At 39.1% G+C, this 20,324-nt stretch overlaps 2 protein-coding genes across 4 annotated transcripts in view; one reads left to right on the top strand and one right to left on the bottom strand.

Moving 5' to 3' along the window:
- Positions 1–743: 743 nt before the first annotated feature.
- Positions 744–8,175, top strand: RBM11 (RNA binding motif protein 11). 3 transcript variants are annotated; one of them, XM_038164644.1, is made up of 6 exons: positions 744–796; positions 2,611–2,814; positions 3,751–3,913; positions 4,806–4,884; positions 5,568–5,661; positions 5,857–8,175. In XM_038164644.1, the coding sequence occupies exons 2-6, from the start codon at positions 2,713–2,715 to the stop codon at positions 5,986–5,988; spliced, it is 570 nt and encodes a 189-aa protein (XP_038020572.1). In that variant the 5' UTR covers positions 744–796; positions 2,611–2,712; the 3' UTR covers positions 5,989–8,175. The 3 variants fall into 3 exon arrangements, with proteins under 3 accessions (XP_038020572.1, XP_038020571.1, XP_038020570.1); XM_038164643.1 differs by lacking the exon at positions 744–796 and having other exon boundaries at positions 1,499–2,814; positions 7,396–8,175; XM_038164642.1 differs by lacking the exon at positions 744–796 and having other exon boundaries at positions 1,499–2,814.
- A 139-nt stretch (positions 8,176–8,314) lies between these two features.
- RPGRIP1L (RPGRIP1 like) overlaps positions 8,315–20,324 on the bottom strand; it is a 38,087-nt gene continuing 26,077 nt past the window's right edge. Inside the window, exons 18-23 of the mRNA XM_038164639.1 lie at positions 20,093–20,252; positions 18,911–19,038; positions 15,966–16,149; positions 14,347–14,431; positions 12,291–12,424; positions 8,315–9,615 (exon numbers count right to left, since the gene is read on the bottom strand). Coding sequence (XP_038020567.1) covers positions 9,512–9,615; positions 12,291–12,424; positions 14,347–14,431; positions 15,966–16,149; positions 18,911–19,038; positions 20,093–20,252 — 795 coding nt within the window. The 3' untranslated portion in view covers positions 8,315–9,511. The remainder of the gene's footprint in view (positions 9,616–12,290; positions 12,425–14,346; positions 14,432–15,965; positions 16,150–18,910; positions 19,039–20,092; positions 20,253–20,324) is intronic.

Below are 20,324 nucleotides of genomic sequence, written 5' to 3'. Positions count from 1 at the left end.
TGAGCAGCCAGAAATGTGGGGAAAATCCCCAATTTTCATGCACGGAGCCAAAAGTAAAAACCACTTAGTTTTTATGTTGTGAATAAGCTTTAGAAAATAGCCAAATTGAATATTTGAGAAAGTAAAACCCGGTTGTTACACTAGCAAAAACTCCAAAATGGCAATGAAACCAACAATTATGAAAATTCGGGGTGAGATGTGTGCAGTTTGGGAGTGGGCATTGCACTGGATTATCCAGCGTGGGTCAGTTAGCCAGATTAGGTTGCTTCGTGTGGGTTATCCCAGATGAGCTGTCTGCTGAGCACTATCGCGGTGGATCTGGTGTATGTCATCTCTTTGTGTTTCTCGTGCATCTCCCCGCCTCCCTCCGTGTCCTCTCCCGCTCCTCGCCTGTGACCTCCCGCGCTCCGTCCCCCGGGCCCCGCCGAGGCGCCACCGTGCGGTCACTGGCTGCCCCTGCAGCCAAGAGAGCCGCGAGAGCGCCATGACCGAAAAAGGCGGGGTCTCCCTGCTGCCACCCGCTGGCCAAACTGCCGAACGGCAAGTAAACAGCTAAACCCGCGGGTGCGGGACCGCGGAGCGAGCCGCCCTCCGGTGGAGGAGGACGCTGCGCTGCGTGAGGGCGAGGACACCGCGCTGCCGTGAGGGCGAGGACACCGCGCTGCCGTGAGGGCGAGGACACCGCGCTGCCGTGAGGGTGAGCACACCGCGCTGCCGTGAGGGTGAGCACACCGCGCTGCCGTGAGGGTGAGCACACTGCGCTGCGTGAGGGCGAGGACACCGCGCTGCCGTGAGGGTAAGGACGCTCCGCTGCCGTGAGGGTGAGGACACTGCGCTGCCGTCCCACGGGCACGATGTCGGCGGCGCTCGGAGTGCAAGGCGCGGACCTGCGGCGCCGGTGCCGTCGGAGCGCTGCTGCCGCCCAGCCTTGCAGTGCCCTGGCGCCCGCGCGGGTCTTTGGGAGCGGCGGGGCAGAGCGCTGGGCGCGGGGCCGGGCGGTGGCAGCGGCCGATGAAGGATGAGGTCGCGGTGGCGGTGAGATGACAGCAAGCCCCAGCGAGTGTGGAAGAGCCGCCTCGGGGCCGCCTGGGATGGCGGGGCAGAAGCTGCAGCCCACCCGCCGCGGCTCCCGGCCCGGGCGGAGGCCGCCACATCCCGAGGCTGGGCGTCCCTCCGTGTGGCCAGAGCTCCCCTGAGCCTCTCGACCGACCCTGTTCGCCTTGTGCCGCTGCCCCTGCTCCAGCATCGCCCCTGAAACCTGCCCTGTGTCCACTAGCCGCCCCAAGCGGCAGGTTGGCCGTCGAAGTGTCCCCCAGAAGCCCCTGCAGAAGGAGGGATTTGTGCAAGGTGTCTGCAGTAATACCAGAGACTGCTGCTTCTTTCCCTCTGCCAGAGGCCGCAGCTGAGTGTCTAAGTGTCCATTCTTTCCCGAAGCACCCCCAGGCGATGATGCCAGTGACTGCACCCGCCTGGGGCTTGTGTGGGTCGTTAGTGTTATAGGTACATATTATAAAATTGGCTTTTCTCAAATATTTAAATGGATTCCATATGTGTGATGTTAAAGTAACTTTGTTATAAAGATACTGGTTTTATTTCTGTTGTTAATTAAGCTTAGACATAGTAGTGAAATAGCTATGCTTGTGTTAAAATGCCTGCTTGGATGGGATAACATCCAGTGAACGCAGGATGAGGACACCTGCTATTGATACGCCAACTATCAGCACTCACTGCAGACAGTGTGGATTTCTTGATTATCTCATCTCTTTCTTGAGCTAGTTAAAAAGTATCTTACATAGCATAGTTTCTATTTTAACATTATGTTATAACCTAAAACTACGTTTAACACACTACTTAAGAAAATTAATTTTTTCTGGAAAGCGACCTCATGAGGTGACGACATTAATATGAACTATGGTTGGAAGACTAGCCAGCCAGTGAAGCCTCAGAATTCCGGAATGCACCATCTTATGGACCAACAAGCAACCAGGAAAAGGACAAATCAACAAGTGGATTGAGAGCGCAGCACCTGGTGTCCTTCTGCGAAACCCCCCGGGTCCAAGGAAACAGCCTGTGCTGCAGGCAGTTTGTCAGTTTGTATCTCTGTCTTGCCGCCTAGGCCCCAGGCTGACCCTGAGGTCTCCTCTTCAGTTGTCTGGATTTTTAATAAACAGGCCCGAGCCTTTCAAAAGAGCTTGGCCTCATTTCGCCTGTTTATATCAGCCAGCATTGTAACACAGTGCAGAAATAGGTTTTCTGTATGGCTGGCATGGAGTTCTATCTGATAAAACCCTCTTTGCTCCCGAGCTGAGCACTTGCTCTGTTTGCAGCCTCTTCTACAGCAAGGGCTCATTGCAATGGTCATAGCAGGAGTGGGTGGTGTGAACACACTTATTTATACTGGTCTGGGAAGGTGCATTGTTCTTCCAGGCTGGTCAGTTTGTTTTGCACCAGTCAGTCTTGCTAGAACTTGAGATTCAGTGGCAAAAACAGAAGAGAAAAACTTCATGTTCGTATTTGCCATCGTCACTACACAGAGAATGATTGAGCGCGGTGTCGCAGATGTTGGCTTTGGTGTCACAAACACGCGACGCCTGCCCTCCCGCGTTCCAGTGTTGCCAGGAGCTGCGCCTGACCCCTCACAGGAGCCCTGGAGTGCAGCTTCCCTGCAGCTGGGACGCTCTTCTCGCGCTCCCGCAGGCTCCCGCAGGCTCCATGTCATCGCTGGGGCGGTCCGAGGCGGCGGAGCAGACTCTGCTCGTGGGCAACTTGGAGAGCCGGGTCCGGGAGGAGATCCTCTACGAGCTCTTCCTGCAGGTAGCAGACGGGTACCCTTACATGTTGAAATGCTGCTCTAATGCTCGAGAAGAAGAATTCCACCAATGGGATGTTCAGTTAGGAGAGCTGGACACCATGCTCTCCAGAGGTCCCTTCAAACCCCGACTTTTCCATGACAGTGTAGAAACACAAAGTAGTTGGACCTGTTTGAAGCCCGAGCGTAATTCCTGCCTGTTTTCAAGATTAAACAGTAGTCTGCTGTATAACTAAACTGTAAATGTGAGCTTAAGAAGTTTATCTTCTTACAGGACATGAGTAATAAAAGACAAAATGTAAAAGTGATAGTCTTAGAACACAGTTTTGCATTATTTTTCTGCATAATCTGCAGCAGCCATCCAACTTCCAGCTTTTATCTGGGTCTTTAGATCATCCCAGTCCCTTGTCTTTTCCCCTTGTTTTCTCTTGTTTTCATTCCCTTTTGCTGCAGCAGCCTATGCTTCTCGTTGTAGTCTTGCCCTGTCATTGAAAACATCCAGTTCAATATTTCTGCTATGGCATAGTCCTGGACATGCATCCCTGACCTCTCGCTCTTCCCTCCATCAAATGATGAGCAAGTATCTACTGCTACTTCTAAACTATTAATATTTTTATTTATGAACTGGAAGGTAACTTTTGCTATGGAGTAAGTAAATTATTCTTCCCATTTGAGAAACTGATTATTATGGTATGGTATTCTAAAAATAATAAAAATTCTGGTTATGAAAGATTAAACATGAATTGATGCTTGGTTCCCTTTTAACATTTCTGGAGCTGATTTTTGTTTGTAGAAGGCTCAGAATTTGAGCTTTGGGAATGTGGAGAGACATTTTCAAAGTAAGAAACTTACGGTTCCTGACTATAGCTGAAGAGAAATAATTAAATATTCAAAACACAGTGAAGTGTCAGTTTCTGCTAAATAATAGAAATTTCTTTCAGGCTGGACCATTAACCAAAGTGATGATTTGTGAAGACAAAGAAGGAAAGCCTGAGTCTTTTGGCTATGTCTGCTTTAAACACAAAGTGTCAGTGCCTTACGCAAAAGCTCTGCTGGATGGAATCCGTCTGTACGGGAGACCAATTACCGTGCAGTATTGGAGGGGTATGTTCTGTAGTCCCAATGGTAAAGTTGAAGTGTAAATGTTTAAACTTTTTGAAGAACAGTTTTGAATCCTAAAGCCTTTTACAAGGATAACAATTTGTAGTTGGAAAATTAATTTTTTTGTTAAGAAACAAAGGCTTCCTGTGGCTTTTGCATAGGGAAGGATTCAGTCTGTATTTTTGTTTGCTACGACAATACAATAGATTGGTTCAGAACATCATAACTTGCAAGCTGTGTCAGACACTGCTGTATGGAAAACAGCAGTCCAGGTTTTCATGCCAGATTACATTTAGGAATTGGTGTAACTTTATCTTGCACTCTGACAGAAAAAATTGATTCAGTATGGCCAGCCACTACTGAGCTCTTGGATAATTTTTAGACTAAAACCACAGAGTTATCAGTGCTTTTGTTTTAAAGGGAAGAGATTGTAATTCAAAGAATATATTATGTTCTTAATTTTATGTATATGGAACTAAACCTTTGAGCAAGCCAACAATCAGGCATCGTTCGCAACCCGGACACTAAGGACTTATGTTCCTTCTGTGCTACTGGTTCCTTCAAAGGCTCTACAGAGCAGTTGCTGGGTTTAAGCAGAATATCTGTGGTTCTTCAAATCAGAAGCATCTCCTGTGTCTGTAACTGGGTGACGATATTGTTCTTGATTACTTCAAACACCCTGATTTGTGCTTCTGTCAGTGAATAAATGACAAATGAACATTTCAAGGTGTAGGATGATGCTATTGATTGTCTGCCATAAAATGGCACCATACATTTGTATACTACCTTAGATCTACTAGCAGACTAGAGATGACACAAAACACTTTCTGTGGTTTTTAATGGTTAATTGAATTGTCATAACTGAGTAGTCATTATGCTCTTGTCTTATTTCCAGGGAGCTCTCCCTCACCAGAACTAGACAGTTGTACAGATGGTTTTGAACACCATATTGACTTAGAGTCTCCTGCAGACAGGTAACAAAGATCACCTGTGAATGAACCTTATGGTGATGATTTAAAAAAAAATTGTATAGAGAAAGTGAGTTGATGTGGTTGAACAATTTCAAGGTTTTTCATCAAAACAGCATCTTGTCATTGCATCCTCACCAAGGGCTTGCGACAGGCTGCAGTTAATTTTAATGTTTGGTTGTTAAGCTTACCAGATGATTAGTTAGATTAAATTTTCCATACTTTATTTGTTTCTGCAATATTCAGGACCATGGGAACATACTGAACCCTGGGTTTTGTACTAACGATGTTTTCAGTCATTGGGGAACAAAATCTGACAAGTCTTTTTTTATCCCCACCAAGTTTACACCTGCATTTTTGTCTGTATAAGCACAAGCAGCTGTCATATACATACGAATGCCCAGTTATAAACCTGTTATAATGGAAGTCTGAACACCCCAGTTTCAGTATTTAAGCTGAACTCCCATGGTGAAATCTAGTACCCTTTTGTGCATGCACGTTGGAGGATTGCTCATTAATTAAGCCTTTGGGTATATTTCATTTGTTTTATCTTTATTTTTCATGTAAGTCCTGTTGCTAATATCTCAATTGGATATTCCCAATACAGCCCAAAGGTTAAGTCTCAGTACTCTGATCAGCAGTATGTGGTGGACATTCAGCCTTTGTACATTGGCTTGTTTTTCCTTTAGGCATCGAGAGCTTTCTGAAAATTCTCCATTTCCTGTTACTCCTTTGCCAGTGAGCAACAGTTTACTTCATGATCACCCTGGCTTTCAAGAGGTGGTGAGTTAGTGTTAGAAGTTAAACAATTTGGGAGCGTTTTTATGAAGCTGAATGCATTTTGCATTTCTGCAAAAACCAGTGATTGCTTTAGGTCTCAAAATGTGCTATAAGCACGGTATTAGGACACTTCAGGATCCTCTAATAACAGGAATCTACCAAACCAAACTATTTTCTTCCTGTATGAATATCTTCAAGGTATATAGCTTAAGAAAGCTGAAAACGGTGAAGTCTACGAAACTCTCTCCTGAACTGTGTTCCCAATGGTGGGACAAGTTGACCTCATTGGACTACGACCATGCAAGCAACAGATTCTTCACATATAGCTAATAGGGGAACCTCTTAGTTCTTCTTCTCAATTCAGAAATGCCCAGCAGAAGTTCTAAAATGTGCTAAAACCTAATCTAAAAGTCAGTGAATCACCAATGCCCAAGTTCGGGAAACAACAGTCTGAGGGTTTCTGGCCTAAACCTTCACATGCCTGTGTAGGTCTCTCCTTCATGATTTGCTTTCACAGCAGTAGATGACAAGAACCCACACTTCACTTCCCCTCTACAAGACTCTGGTGCATCAGCCCATTATCACCCTAAGCTCTTCTGCCTGAGATATTCCACAAAGCAAGGAAACTGGTCTCTTCAGGTGGAAATCTGTTCATCAAACCTACTCCCCAAACACATCATGAAGCTTCTGAATCTGGTGAGTCTGTGGACTGATAGGACTGAAGAAACCCAGCCTTTACTGTGAGGTACCAGCAGTGGACAGTCCTGCTCACTGGGTCTGGGGACTGGCCAGCCCTTGGAACTATAGAAGGGGCAGTCTGGATCAGTTACTCTTGTTGGCTGCAGTCTGAGCAGGAAAACGGAGAGCATCTATTTTCCATCTATGGGGTGGGGCCTGCTCTCCCATCATCCCATGCTGTGCCCTGGGAAGAACTGGAACTTGTATGAAGTTGCCCATCTCCTCTACTCCCTTTTGAAGGCTCAAGTGCACCATCTTACCCTCTGTGCTTGCTGATGAACCTGCTTCTCAGTAACAAGGCAGTACGCAGCACACACAACCAACTTCATCCCATTTTCTGCTTGCCAGAGAGGATGGTATTGCAGCGTGTCTCACATGATAGTTTGTTGAAGCTTCAGCAGAAAGTGGTCTCGTCACTTGTATGCCTCAACAAATCTACCTCACCTTACCTTGGCAGGTTGCCAGGCTGGTTGCTCACTTGGGAATCTTTCAATGTCCTTGTTGGAATGCTTTGTTCCACATCGACTTTAAAATTCATTAAACCAGGTTTGAAGAACTTGCAGATGTGCATGCCTTTACAGTACCAGCAGCACTGCAGTTACAAAGATTTATCAAATAGAGATGAAGAAATGAATACCGTGTTTGTTTACCTTATGTGAGGAATAACTGGCAATTTAGCCTTAAATCACGTTGTCTCTGTTCTAACTTTGCCATGAAAAATTTGTCTACTTTTCTGAACTATACTAGTTGTTGTCATAAAATAGCTTTACTCTCAAACATTCTGTGTTATTTTATAGTTTGTTGGTATTTTAATTGATTGAGGCAGGATGCATGCAAAATGAAGTTCTTTAAAATTTCCTCTTCACAATGGAAACAACTCAAGTTTCTATTTCTCTAAATGTACCATGTTCTGGCATAGCAGTATACAGTACAGAGTCCAATGGGTTAACAATTTCTTTATTAGCAATGCCTTCAGACTTATCCTTTTCTCCCTATCAGAATCAAACTGCACAAGTCAAGACTGCACGGAGTTATCCTGAATTGCCACATCCAAGTGACTGTGAAGTTCACCAAGAGGGATGAAAGAAAGAGAAAATGGCAAAGTTGTGACAATGACTAGTACTGAAGATAATTAAAGGAGACAAAGACAGTGTGGCCAAAACTGGTGGGGAAAAAAACCCCAAGAAAAAGACATATTAATACTGTATATTTTTTATTACTATATTTCCTTTCATCTTTGAACTTGATTAAAGAAGGAATGTTCAAGATTCATAGTATTTTTGGAATGCATTCTGCATACAAACTTAGAATACCCCGAGTCAGAAGGGTCACGTAGTCCAGCCGGACCCTTACCCTCCATGCTGTCCCCCTTCCCATCCCCTCCCAGCACACCAGCCCCCTGGGGAACAAGTGCTCCCCAAAACCCTACCAGAGCCCACTGAAATCGCAAGCTCTGGCTTTTGTGCCCCTTCTACACCGTCTGCCACAACTGAAAGGAGTCTGGCTGGCTGTACTTGCAATGGCCCTTTAAGTAGCTGCAAATTTCACGGGCTCAGCTACATCAACCTCTTACCTTTACTTATCCCCAATAAAAGGCATTGATTTGAAATATATTCACAGAATACTTAGCTGGTGGTTGGAAAGGAGCTTTGGAGATCATCCAGTCCAATCACCCCACCAATGTAGGGTCACCTGGAGGGGACACAGGAACGTGTCCAGGTAGGTTTTTGTCTTGAATCTGGAGAAGGAGACTCCACAGCCTCTCTGGGAAGCTGTCCCAGTGCTCTGTCACCCTCAATGTAAAGAAGTTCTTCCTCATGTGAAGGTGAACTTTGGTTGTTCATTACCACTGAAGTCAAAGGCTGTCAGCTTGTGTAGCTATTTATACTTATAAGTAGGTAATCAGAATAACCACTGGTAACAAGCAAAAGAGAGTTTATTTTAGTGATTATTTTTTGTAGCAGTAGAAGGACCACATTTTTGCAACATTTTTTCAAAAATGGTTCAGTTCTTGTGACTTCAATACATACGGAAATAATTCTGCATTTAACAAGAATGACAGTTCCACAAAAATGTGAAACAAATAATTGCTAATTGTGTGGAAGACCTGTCTTGCACTGTTGCAGCTGTCCTTACTCTTAAAATAATCTAAGCCTAATATAAAAAAACTCTGAACCCAGGAATAAACCATAACAAAATATTTACCACTGAAATCTACAGAAACATTGCCTGAGCAAACCACTTTGATAACAATAACAGCTATGTTTTGTCAACTGCTTCACAAAACTGGATAAAAATGTGATGGAATATTGCAAAGCATGAAAATCAACACTAAAATGCTTTGTTGTTTTGATTTCTGTGCAAAATGTTAAATGGCTGAAACAAATGATGAACATGGCATCCCTAGAATTAAAAAAACCCAACAAATTAAATTATTAGATGGTGCATCGGGTGCAAAAGCTGCTCTGCGTGCTTAGATCTAGCTTTGGCTTCAATTTGGATTGAAGGAATGTAGAAATGCATCTCCTTTTTTCACTATGAGAACAGTCAGGCATTGGAACAGGCTGTGCAGAGGGCAGTTAAGCAGTGCCTGTCCTTGGAAGTTTTCAGACCAGGCTGGATGCAGCCTGAGCAACACGGCCTAACACAATACCTAATCCTGCAGTGACCGGCCTAAAACTACTGCGGACACTTCCAACAGGAATGATTGTATTCTGACACAGTCCTGTGACTGAACTACTCCTGTAACAATCTACAGGCATTTCTGTTTGGAGCTTCACCATCACTTATTTCCTTAGACAAAATACCCTCAACTGGCATCTGATCATTTACAAGCAAGCTTGCATTTGAAACCAAACTTGGCTGGAACTAAGTTAGACTCTTACACAATCAAGTGTCGAGAGCCTGAAGTATGATTCAGCACGGACCTTAAAAAAAAGATAACAGACTGAAAAGTGTACAGAACTTTATACCTGGACATCAAGCATCTTTTTAATATACATTTTACATTAAGTATACTGTGAGAATGATAAAGATCTGATTTCTGATGAACCATCAAGTGTGTCTTTACACTGGGAGCAAGAACTTCAAGAGGCAAATGTCCCTTTCCTGCCTCCTAATCATGTTTGCATTCCTCGTGGACTGAACGCAGTGCGTTGAGGGCTTCCACAGTCACTGTGAGCTTTCCAATTACTGCACTGGCATCTTGTGAATCGAAAACTAGAAAGGAAACATCAGAAAACAGCATTAGCTATTCAGCTTATGATTTCACTTTTGTTTTGATAGTTTTCTTTAGTGTTTGGACAGATAGCATATGCTAAAAGGGAGAAATAAATAAACAATCTTACAGTTCAGGTCCTCAGGCTACTGGAAATTAACCACTCCTGAACTAGAATATACATCAATAAATGTATTCATGTTGAAATTAATTTAGAAAGGAAGCTATTGATATAATAATTGTCTATATAAAAGAATTATTTTTCACAAGATGTAAATAATTTTCCAAATTCTATTAAACATATATCTGCATACATAGGAATAGTTTTAAGTAAAAATACACTAATTAATTTTTCTACACTGTTTATGATGGATGGGTCCAAATTAGCCTCAACAAATCACTCAGTGAACTGTCAACTTCAAGAGCAGACTTCAGGAGACTGTATCCTTTTTACTTAAAAGAAGAGCAGGATAATGAATTATATCAGAAGATAACACTAATTCCATTTTCTCACTTTTTATACTGTCCTGTTATCTCTGAGACATACTGTTAGATGTTTTGACTACAATATTTTTCATCCATCTTCTTGCTTAGCCATTCACTTAATTGCTTCAAATTTCACATAAACCACTTTGACACAATCAGCAATGAAAAGAACAAAATATGAGGAAGATATATGTCTGCAATCCTCAAAAAGAATAAAGAAAGTTTGGTATCTAACTTAAGAATGACTTTATCTTCATGCAGTAGTGTCCTATGAATTTCCCTGTGTCTATGTTTATTATTTTTCCTTAAACCAATATCCAACTCAGAGAACGTGTACAACATCACTCAGCAATTCTGTTTATTGTCCCCTTACATTTAACTGACATCTGTGTTCAGATCTGAAGAATTGATCCTTTTACAATTACTTCATCTAAGAAAATATATATTTTTTTGCCACGATCTGACATATTTTAACATAAAATTAAATTCTCTGAAACATCTTAATTTTCAGAAAATATAAAATTTTATATGTTATGGATGCAATGAAAATCCCCAAAAAACTGCATAGGCAGGAAAGGGGAGAAATGCAGAAGAGAAAAAGAATAAAAGTATTTCTAGCTTTTATTATAATTTTCATACATATAATTAACATAAAGTAAAAATCAGTTTAAATTAGTCTGATGATTAGGGGAAGAAATGCTCCTCACAATATTGCAGCAGTTGTCATTACATGGTAATCACTAGCTTACAGTAACTAGTAATAAAACTCAGTCCTTCTGGTCCTCATAATTCTCTCAGATGATGATTAGGAATTTTAAGAGTTTTGTGAAAAGTGACTTTCAAGAATTATGTTTACCTACCTAATCAATCTTACCAAATAGGAATTATGACAGTGGGAGGTATGGTCATAAATTCCAGAACAAAAATCAATCTTCCAGTGAAAGATTACACAATACATTTTTGGAGGAGCTTTTGTAGTTGGAGAAAAATTATCGGTGGAGAAAAGGTTAAGTTCCTCAGCCACAGCAGGAAATGCATCCAATCTGTATATTATTCTTCCAAGGTATGGAAATTTGATGATTCTTAGATTTTTTCCTTACCACGTTCCTGTAAATTTGAGTATTTTGGCAACGAATGCGTGGATGCAAATCACACATGGTAATGGGAATGGACAGGAAAGCCTGTTTCCTTCCCTCATCACTCAGCTCCCCATTGCTCACGTACAGGAATCAGACACAACAGTAGAAGCAGTAAAGCTACATTTGCCTGGCATTCTGCTGGGGCTCACCAGAACTCCTGCTACTGCAAAAGGCACCTTGTGAACAGGGGTGCTCTGCAACCAGTCATTGATCTAGTTCACTTGCTGGGAAAGGAGAGTGACTTTTATAACAGAGGAGCTTTCAGCTTCTTCACTGAGCTTCACCCCAAGGGGAAAAGAGGATTGAGAGGAAAAAGTAAAGAGAAAAGTGCACCATTGGTAACCATGTCTCTGCTGCTGTGGGGAACAGGACACTGAGCAAGGAGAATACTGTCCCCATAGCTGACAAAAGGACCAAAAAGCCTTCTTGAGTCTTCTTATCAACGTTATAAAAATGCATCCTATGACCTTAGGGAACGGAAGATTCCACACTTCCTAATCACCTTACTCTAATGAGTACAATGAGTTTGGTCAGTCTGTTACAGAGGGGTGCTCACTAAAACTGATTCCTAATGAAAACCACCAGTATTTCCCATTGTCTCATACATGTTTCATATGGGGGAAACAGACTTGAGGTACTCAGGGCTATAATGTAATTTCAAATAATATTCAGACGTTAGTAATACCAAATTGCTGATGAAAATTTTAATACAAACCAAATTTTTATACAAAATACATATTTATTGTCCTACCACAATGAAGTATGTTGTAGAAAAGACAGAATTATAGCAGTGGACATAGCCTGAAAATTCTTAGCTTTTATAAACTAATTTCTATGAGGTGAGAATGGTGTTTGGTTTGGGGTTTTTTAAAAAAACTTTAGGGAATAATACTAATAGATACTTTTTGCAAACAAATATGGAAGTTATTAGTTAGTATTAAAGAATTTTTTATTGAAACAATTACTTGCACATTAATGCCTGCAAAGCAAAGTAGAAATTCAATGGATTGTAGGCTACAGAAGTTTACAAGAAAGCGATCTTTAAAACTTACCATCAATATCTTGCTCAATGATATCTCTTTGCTTCTGGAATATCTCTTTCAAACTGACATAAGCAAACCCAATATCCTCACATTCAAGATCCTGCTCATCTTCTGGAGGATCACTGACCACTGTAAATTTTAGGCTAAACACACACGCACAGAAAAAAAAAAGATATTTTGCTTTCAAAAAGGGTCAAAAATCAAATTACAAATAATGAAAAAAAGAAAAAACAAGAAAAAAAACACTATTTTACAAGTTTAAAATGCATAAACTCCCTTGGTGTTATGGGCAGAATATTTCCATAAATTTTGTTCCTTGGTGGTCCTCTTGCTACAAAAAAATGGGAAACTGGACTACTGATGAACTTCTGCCTTCCTATTTATTCAATACAGAACTGAAATTTCAGCACAAGCCAAACCAGACATTCTGATAACTGCAGGAAACAGCCCACTTAGTAACACAGGGGACAGCAGTGACATGATGGCACATGTAAGAGATGAACGCTTCTGTTCTGAGAAGAAGCTCACTGCTGTTATTTTACCTTGTTTTTACCTCAGGTTTGTAAAATATTTAGTATAGTTATCGAAGTATTTATAGGGGAACTTGTAGCCCACAGACCAGCTGCTGTTTCACGGTGTTGAGGAATCAGTGCAGTGCAGGTGGCTCAGGAGCAGCTGCAGGCTGAGCCCTGGAGGAGCCCAGCCAAGGCAAGAGGCTGTGCAGCTGCTATCCCTTAGCACAGTACAGGCCCAGGGACCCATGGCCCTGCCAGGGGAGGGACACTTTGGGAATGGCAGGAGCTGATGACCCCCAGACTGTCCTGGGAGGGTACGAAAGCCCAGGGGGTTCCTTTGTTCAGGGTCCTTCTTCTGAGGCTCCAACTCAAACTGTTATTGTCTTATTTAATTACTGCACCAAAAAGTTATTTTCAGGATTGGGACCTCTAAGACTCAGTGTCTGGACACCTGCACCGGAGTTGGTGAAGGCAGCTGGTCTGACTGGGACAGTGTGGAGGGAGCTGCTGCCAAGGGACCTCAGTCCCAGATCCGGTGGTGAAGTGTAGCTGCCACAGTAGTCCTGATGGTTGGACAGGGAAATTTCGTTTGCAACTAAATTATATCTCAGGGAAATAAAAAGGAGTATTTTATGCTCATTATTGTTAAATCTCAGTAAAACATGCTTTAGTTGAATATGTTTAGCAACGTTCCTGATGTAGATGCCAAATAAAGGATATATAATGAAGAGAGATCTCTCTCTTTCTCAGAGTGAATCAGTGATTTGTGAGTAAAATTTACAAATGGCTCTGACACTTCAAATGCAATCAGCGGGTATCCTTGTCTTCTGAAAATTGAATGGATCTTTAAACTAATAGTTGTTCCATTTTTATGAATATTGACATTCAAGAAGAAACAGAATCAAAGTATGTCATTCATTCTCTCCAAGTAATGTACATGGCTACCTCAAGGAAACAAAAATGAGTAAGAATTTTATTACTATAAAATTGACCAAGTCTAATTTCTAGTCTCTCGTATGTATTCATATAATAGATGTCTGCTATATCCATATACATACACATATACTTTTTTCCCCTTTAAATTCTGGGGCCAAGGATCACTTCCTGCAGTTCTTAAGACTTCTTTTAGTATTCTGAATTCAGAAAGCAACAAATGTACTGCTCTACCATTGCACAGATATGTGCTTTTCAAATTCACTACTGATAGACTACTGATGATAGACTCTAGAAACTCTGTTTTGTAAAACAAAGTTGTTTAAAAAAAACCCCAACAAAACAAACAACCCTCCCAAAATTAAACCACAACACTAAAAAAGCATTAGATGAGTTTGTAGTATTCCATTCCATATGCACCTACTCGGAGAAGAAATAAGACTAGCAGCAGCCAGACCACAATGCAGGCATCATTCCTAGCTGAAACAATTATTTTTTCCTTGTTAGTTATGTATTAACTACTTAGAGTTACCTTGTCAGTAAAGACAAACAAAAAGACAAACCATGAGCATTTTTTACAAAGACCTATAGTAGAGGTTTTTAGTATTAATCTGTACCTGTTAGCAGGTAGATCTGGCTTTAGAAGAATTGACTTGAGATACTCTCTTTCTGCATGATTATTTTCCTTATCCACATTTATCACTGCAAAGAAAATAAATTAATATAACTGGTTATCAATTGTTTTTCACCTATTAGAGAAAGAACACGAAGAAAAGAACAAAATAAAATAAGCGTTTATTTCATTTTCTTTTCTAAGGAAAAACAACATTAGAATCAAATGTGAGAATTGTGATCTAATGGTGTGTCACTGGCAGGTTTATATGAACATTGTCAAAAAAGATACAAAAGCAGCATCCAAGCATGCCACAGAGCTGCCACTTTCTATTAACAGCAATAGCAGCCATGATTTTAAAAGCCATGATTTTAAAAGGGTCTTTACTGCTTTGTATTTGAAGTTATTTACTCTATTTTCTTCCACTAAGGAAGCTAGAGATAATGAGAATGTATGGCAAAGTGCTTCTCCTTTTTGACAGCCTCAGTAATTCAATCCTCCTTTCCTGCCACACTATTTCAATACAAGAAATCTTCAGACCAATGGCCTGGAGAAAATCAGTCATCTGTATTTCCTCTCAAGTGTGGAATGCCAGTGGTTGATGTGACATTTCTGATTCATTTCAGTCTCCAGCTACACACGGAACAATCCGATAGTCTATGAGTAAGAGGAGGATCTAAATGAGTGAATTATTTGGGGAGCTGCATTCTAAAATCAGGTTTGTAGATGGCAGCAATTTTCAAGGTCTGACTAAGACACCATTTCTGCAAAGCCACTTTTACGTAATTATTTTTAAAAGAATGCTTAATTTAAATGTCTGTATTAAGGGTTTGTCAAATAGCAATAACCCCAACCCTAACCCTGATTCACCCACTCCAGAATACTCTCAGCTACAAGTCCAAGACTGAAGCACTCAGGCTGAATCTTAAATGAAAGAAAATTTTACCAGGAAGAAGAAGGTAATTGAAATATGATGACATAGCTGGGGAAATAATTAACAAGAGAATTATAAATTATTACAATAGTTCTCTGTATGTTTTAGTAGTGTAAATATAAATATAAGTATATAAGTAAACATAAACATAAAATATTGGCAATGTATTAGTGTGAAACAAGGAAGAATTAGTTCCCCTATTAAAAAGTTGTCATTAAAGGAACACTGAGTATTTGCAAGTAGTGACAAAGTCCAATTACATATTCTCTCTTTTCAACTAAGTTTTAGATGTACAGGTTAGAATGTTTTTCTTTTGCTAAGATGTATCATCATGTACTGATAGAAAAATTAGATCATCATGCTCCTCTAAAAAGAATATAGAGATTTTCATTATGTATAATCTAATTTTGAAATTTCTGCACTACCAGCATATTTAAATATGTTGTGATGTTACCATTTTATACACCAGCCTCCTTTGGCATTTCATTGTGTACTAGATAATTGCATACTTACCTCATTTCTTAAAAATCACTTTTAGTATTTCCCAAAATATCTGGAAAACAGGCAAATGGAGTCGGCACATAGAGAAATGCAACTATAATATACAGAAAGTAGGCTTTATTGCAGGTGTTTTCATAAGACAGAATTTAAGAGAAGAACCAGCCTGCTCAGAAATACATCAGACTTACCAGTGCTATAGTTATAGTGAATCCTCTGACCACCAGGTGGTTTTGGAAGTGACAGTGGGGTCTCCTCTGCAAGGAAATTGTTTAATCTGCATTCTACAAACAGCTGCTGTATTGTTTCATCTGCTGTAATTCGTGACTCAGTAAGACCAAGTGATGTAATTTTAATCTGGATTTTTTCAACTTCCTATTTAAAACCAAAATACAAACATAATACAAATGATTTTTTGTTTCTTTAAGTGTTAGCACAAAACAAACATACACACACACACACACACACACATATATATATATATATATATAAAATAATCAGCTTTTTATATGATTAATACCGGTTGACAGACATATACAGAATGAGAATCTAAAGCTCCAGGGTTTGTAGATAAGACTGTTATTGCAGGAGATACTGATTTCCATTCAATGTTGAAAACATTTTTGTAATAGTCATAGTTATTACCTGCTGGTTGTCTTTAGGTAAAAATGCTATCTAAATCACAAATTCCAGCTGTCATTTTTACCTACACAGCAAAGAGATCCTGTAACTGCTTAAAATACTGTCAGTAATACAAGGTACTGAAGTTTTCCAAATAAAAGAGAATTGTTAGTACCTACTGCAGACTATACTAGAAACAGTTCAATTAAAAGCCATCAAATCACAGAATTGTTAGGTATGTGATGTAATAATGTATTTGTAAAGAATTCAACTTCATATAGTGAACCTTCCTAGTTAAGTCAAACACACCTTACAAAGTTAATTTTAGTAATATCCCAATTGTTCTTCACTGTAGCCTTTTCTTATTATCTTTAACTGAAATGACATTCTTCTGTTCTTATATGAAATGGTTTCATATTGTTCTGCAAAGTCTGGAATATTTACATACAGATAAATTTTAGTAAGTTTTATTTAGGTGGGCATGTCGGACTCAAGAGAAAGGGTCACAAATATTTCCTGACATTACTCTGGGAAGAAAGCAAAGCCACAATGGTTTCAAAACTGGAATATGTAGGTGAGCATTCAATGATGATATTCTTCAAAGAGCAGATAGAACACACTGGATACAGAAACGTTGAATTTTTTAAAAACTTACTTCTTTTCAATATATTACTTGCTTTTTATAACTTTATTAAAATATTTCTTCTATATGGAAATATTTTGACAATTTTCATTTCTGAACTTAAATCACTTGAAGTACTAAATCACATTCAAAGTATTAGCTTTCAATATTCAGTCACAATTCCAAGTTAATGTTCTTATTTAATATGGAGACAGCTCACGTTTTGCTGAGAAAATTATAAAATTAATCAAAATCCTATTGTAAAAATATCCACCATACAGAATAATTTCCATTGCTGTCAAGTCCTTTCAGTATTTGATTATGTAATTTTACTCCCTCCTTTCAAAAGACTTTTCTTTTTATTATGTATCCTGTGACACTTTAACAAAAAGTCCAAATCTGGATCAATATTTCAATAAGGTTCTTCCACTGTTCAGCAGGTTCATGGAAATTCTACCAGGATGACGGAAAAAATTCCACACCATTCTGTCTCTACTAATAAAGGTTCATGGCTTTAGCAATTTTTTTTCCTAAAATCTAGTAAGTTAAATGGCTACTGAATGGCATTAAAGTGATGGTCTTTGACTTAAATATGCTTTTCACATTCAAATTTATGACTGAAATTTAAAAAAAGTGAAGTATTTTATAATCAGTCACACGTCATAGACAAGAGGAAAAAATAAAGAAGCAACTGGTATAGCTTGATACTGGAAAATCTGTTAGATATGTCTTATGATCAATATATCTAAGAAATAACTATGAACTGTCTAATTTGCAACACACAAACAACCCTGGTATGATCTTAAATTACTTACATAGTGTGGCATACGATGAATATTTCTAGGATAATTAGCACAATGATCTCCAGAAATCACAAAACTTATTTACAGTATTTGAGTATCAGCAGGATAATTATCTCGAAAGATAAAAGGCAGTGATTTCTGATCTTAACCAAACAAAAAGGAATTCAACAGCAATTTTGACATGCTGTGTTCAATAATCAACCCAAAAATTCAAGCAAAGTAATGCGTATTTTTAAAATTCGACTTTTATCACACGTTGCCTTAGTAGTGTGTAGCTTTTACTGGTTTTATCTGCTGTTCACAAACATGCACATTGTTACTGAAAAACAGATCAATGGAGGAACGTAGAAATTTATCACCCTGAAATTAATCCACATACAAAATCCTCTCAGAATTGTTCTTAAATTATTTTGATAAAATAAAATACAGGATGACTAGAAAGGTACAGAGCAACTGTATTATGGTTTGACTTAATAGTGATTACTAGTATTCATTTTAGTTCTCAAAATTACAGGAGAAATTTTTTACATTTTACTTATAAATAATGCAATCTTCAAAAGTACCTTCTGTATGTTTCTGAAGAACATATAAGCGACAGCGTTCCTACAAATCTACTGTAGTAGGAGACATGTAGCTTCTTAAAGATGTACTTGCTACAGCTTAAAAAGAAGCAGCAGTATTTCTTATACATATTTCTTGTTACTAGTTACTTTGTAAGATACCACATAGCCTCGAAACAAGCCCTTAAAAAAAAACAACCTACCTCTAGGATATCACACTGCAGAACATTTAAACCTGTTAATTTTAAGTACTAGTTTTATGGCTGAGATTGTTCAGTCAATGTTAGATCTAAAAGTGTGAATCTTTATTTTGAGAACTATCCGATTGAAATACTGTTCAAATAAGTTTTCCAAATTTATATCATGCTGTGCTATTTTGTATATATGACTCCTAGTCCTGAATTGCTGGTTTTAAGAATAAGTCAAGAGATTAGATACTGTATGTGCACAGCTTCATTCAAAACTGATGTTAGATACAGCAAAGCTACTCTTAGAGGACATTAGGCTTCAAATATTTTTCTTAGTCTTACCAAATAATTGCCATGTATGCTCTGACTCAGCTGTTTAATATTTGTGGATACTGGACTTGAAATAATACAGTCATCACTATCAGTTTTTATTGATTCAACAGCATCATCCTCTTGATGATCTTCTTGATCTTAAAAAAGAAAAAAGAAAAATGCAGGTAACACCCGCTATATTTTAGACCACCTAAGACTTAATAAGAAATCTGACAGCAATAAATTTCTTTTTCTAATATAAAAAGAGTAAGTGCCAGGTAAATCTTCTCTTCCTTGAAGAAGATTAACACTGTGAATCAATGACATTTAGAGTCATCTAATCTGTATTTTTTCTGGTTTGTTAAAAACATAATAATGTTTTCCAGATGCAAACTGGCTAATAGAGTGAGTCCTGAAACGAACTAAGTATGCACCTCTGACTTCCTTTAACACCATGCATATGTAAAAGAAGAATGCACCTTGTTTCTTCAGTAAAAAGTAGTTCTGTATGCAGGTGCATTACTTTCTGGAACACTGCAGAGCATTTTTTTTCCATGAAGCAAATTATAAAGACAACTTGTATTCAAAATCAACACTTAACAAGTTTTTCCAATCTTTTTAATGAATTCTTATGCAAAAGCTGCCAACAACTAAACATAAAATTTTAGCATTCTGCTTCGGCTTTTATTTTAAACTTGGTATCATGGACTTGGTTATTGCCATAATAAACAGTTTAAGCTTGGAGCTGGAACAGGTTGACCTGGCTTTTATAATCTTTAAATAAATCTAATAGCTTTGTGTCACATTTGTGATATAGCATCCTAGCTCTCTAACTCTCTGAAAGGATTCTGGTGTCAGTGTTGGCTGTTACCTGCAGACAAAGAGAGCACATTCATTGAAATAGTCTTTGGAACAGCACAGATCTAAGGGAGAATATGAAGACATTTAAAATAGAAGCCAGGTTTCCTTTAATATTTTACGAATCTAAGTCATATATCAGATTTTTGCAATCAGTTATTGGGAAGAATCTGGGAAGAAAACACATCTTACCACCACCCAGCTTCAGCTGCAGCCTATGCCAGAATATAATTTATGTCATGAAGTTTCTCATAATGAGGCAGCTTCCACTACTACTAAGAAATGCTTATGAAAATGGAAAGAGAAAGGTTTTTTCAGAAAATACAGCTACTTATTAATAACAATGAATTCTACCTTCTGGTTCCAATTCTTCAATTATTTCTGTCTCATCTCTAGAAGTAATCAATGCTTGGTCAGCCAACTGCTCCTCTGACAGATGAGAGAGCTCTTCTTTCTCCTGCTGAATCTCTTCAGCCATCTCCTTCACTTTGTCACCCGACAGCTGTTTAGCATCCTGTACCACATGCAACAGAAAAAGATAAACTTACAGTTTTTATAAAACTCCTTGAAAAGCAGAAGTTACTAA

The sequence above is a fragment of the Motacilla alba genome, chromosome 4A (assembly GCF_015832195.1).
Source record: "Motacilla alba alba isolate MOTALB_02 chromosome 4A, Motacilla_alba_V1.0_pri, whole genome shotgun sequence".
Classification (NCBI taxonomy): Eukaryota; Metazoa; Chordata; class Aves; order Passeriformes; family Motacillidae; genus Motacilla; species Motacilla alba.
This window is presented reverse-complemented; position numbering and strand designations above follow the sequence as displayed.

Coding starts and splice junctions, on each gene's coding strand:
- RBM11 (XM_038164642.1), top strand. CDS start 2,560: ATGTTGGCTTTGGTGTCACAAACACGCGACGCCTGCCCTCCCGCGTTC. Junction 4,885..5,567: donor TTAGAGTCTCCTGCAGACAG/GTAACAAAGATC, acceptor TTTTTCCTTTAG/GCATCGAGAGCTTTCTGAAA. Junction 5,662..5,856: donor ACCCTGGCTTTCAAGAGGTG/GTGAGTTAGTGT, acceptor AATATCTTCAAG/GTATATAGCTTAAGAAAGCT.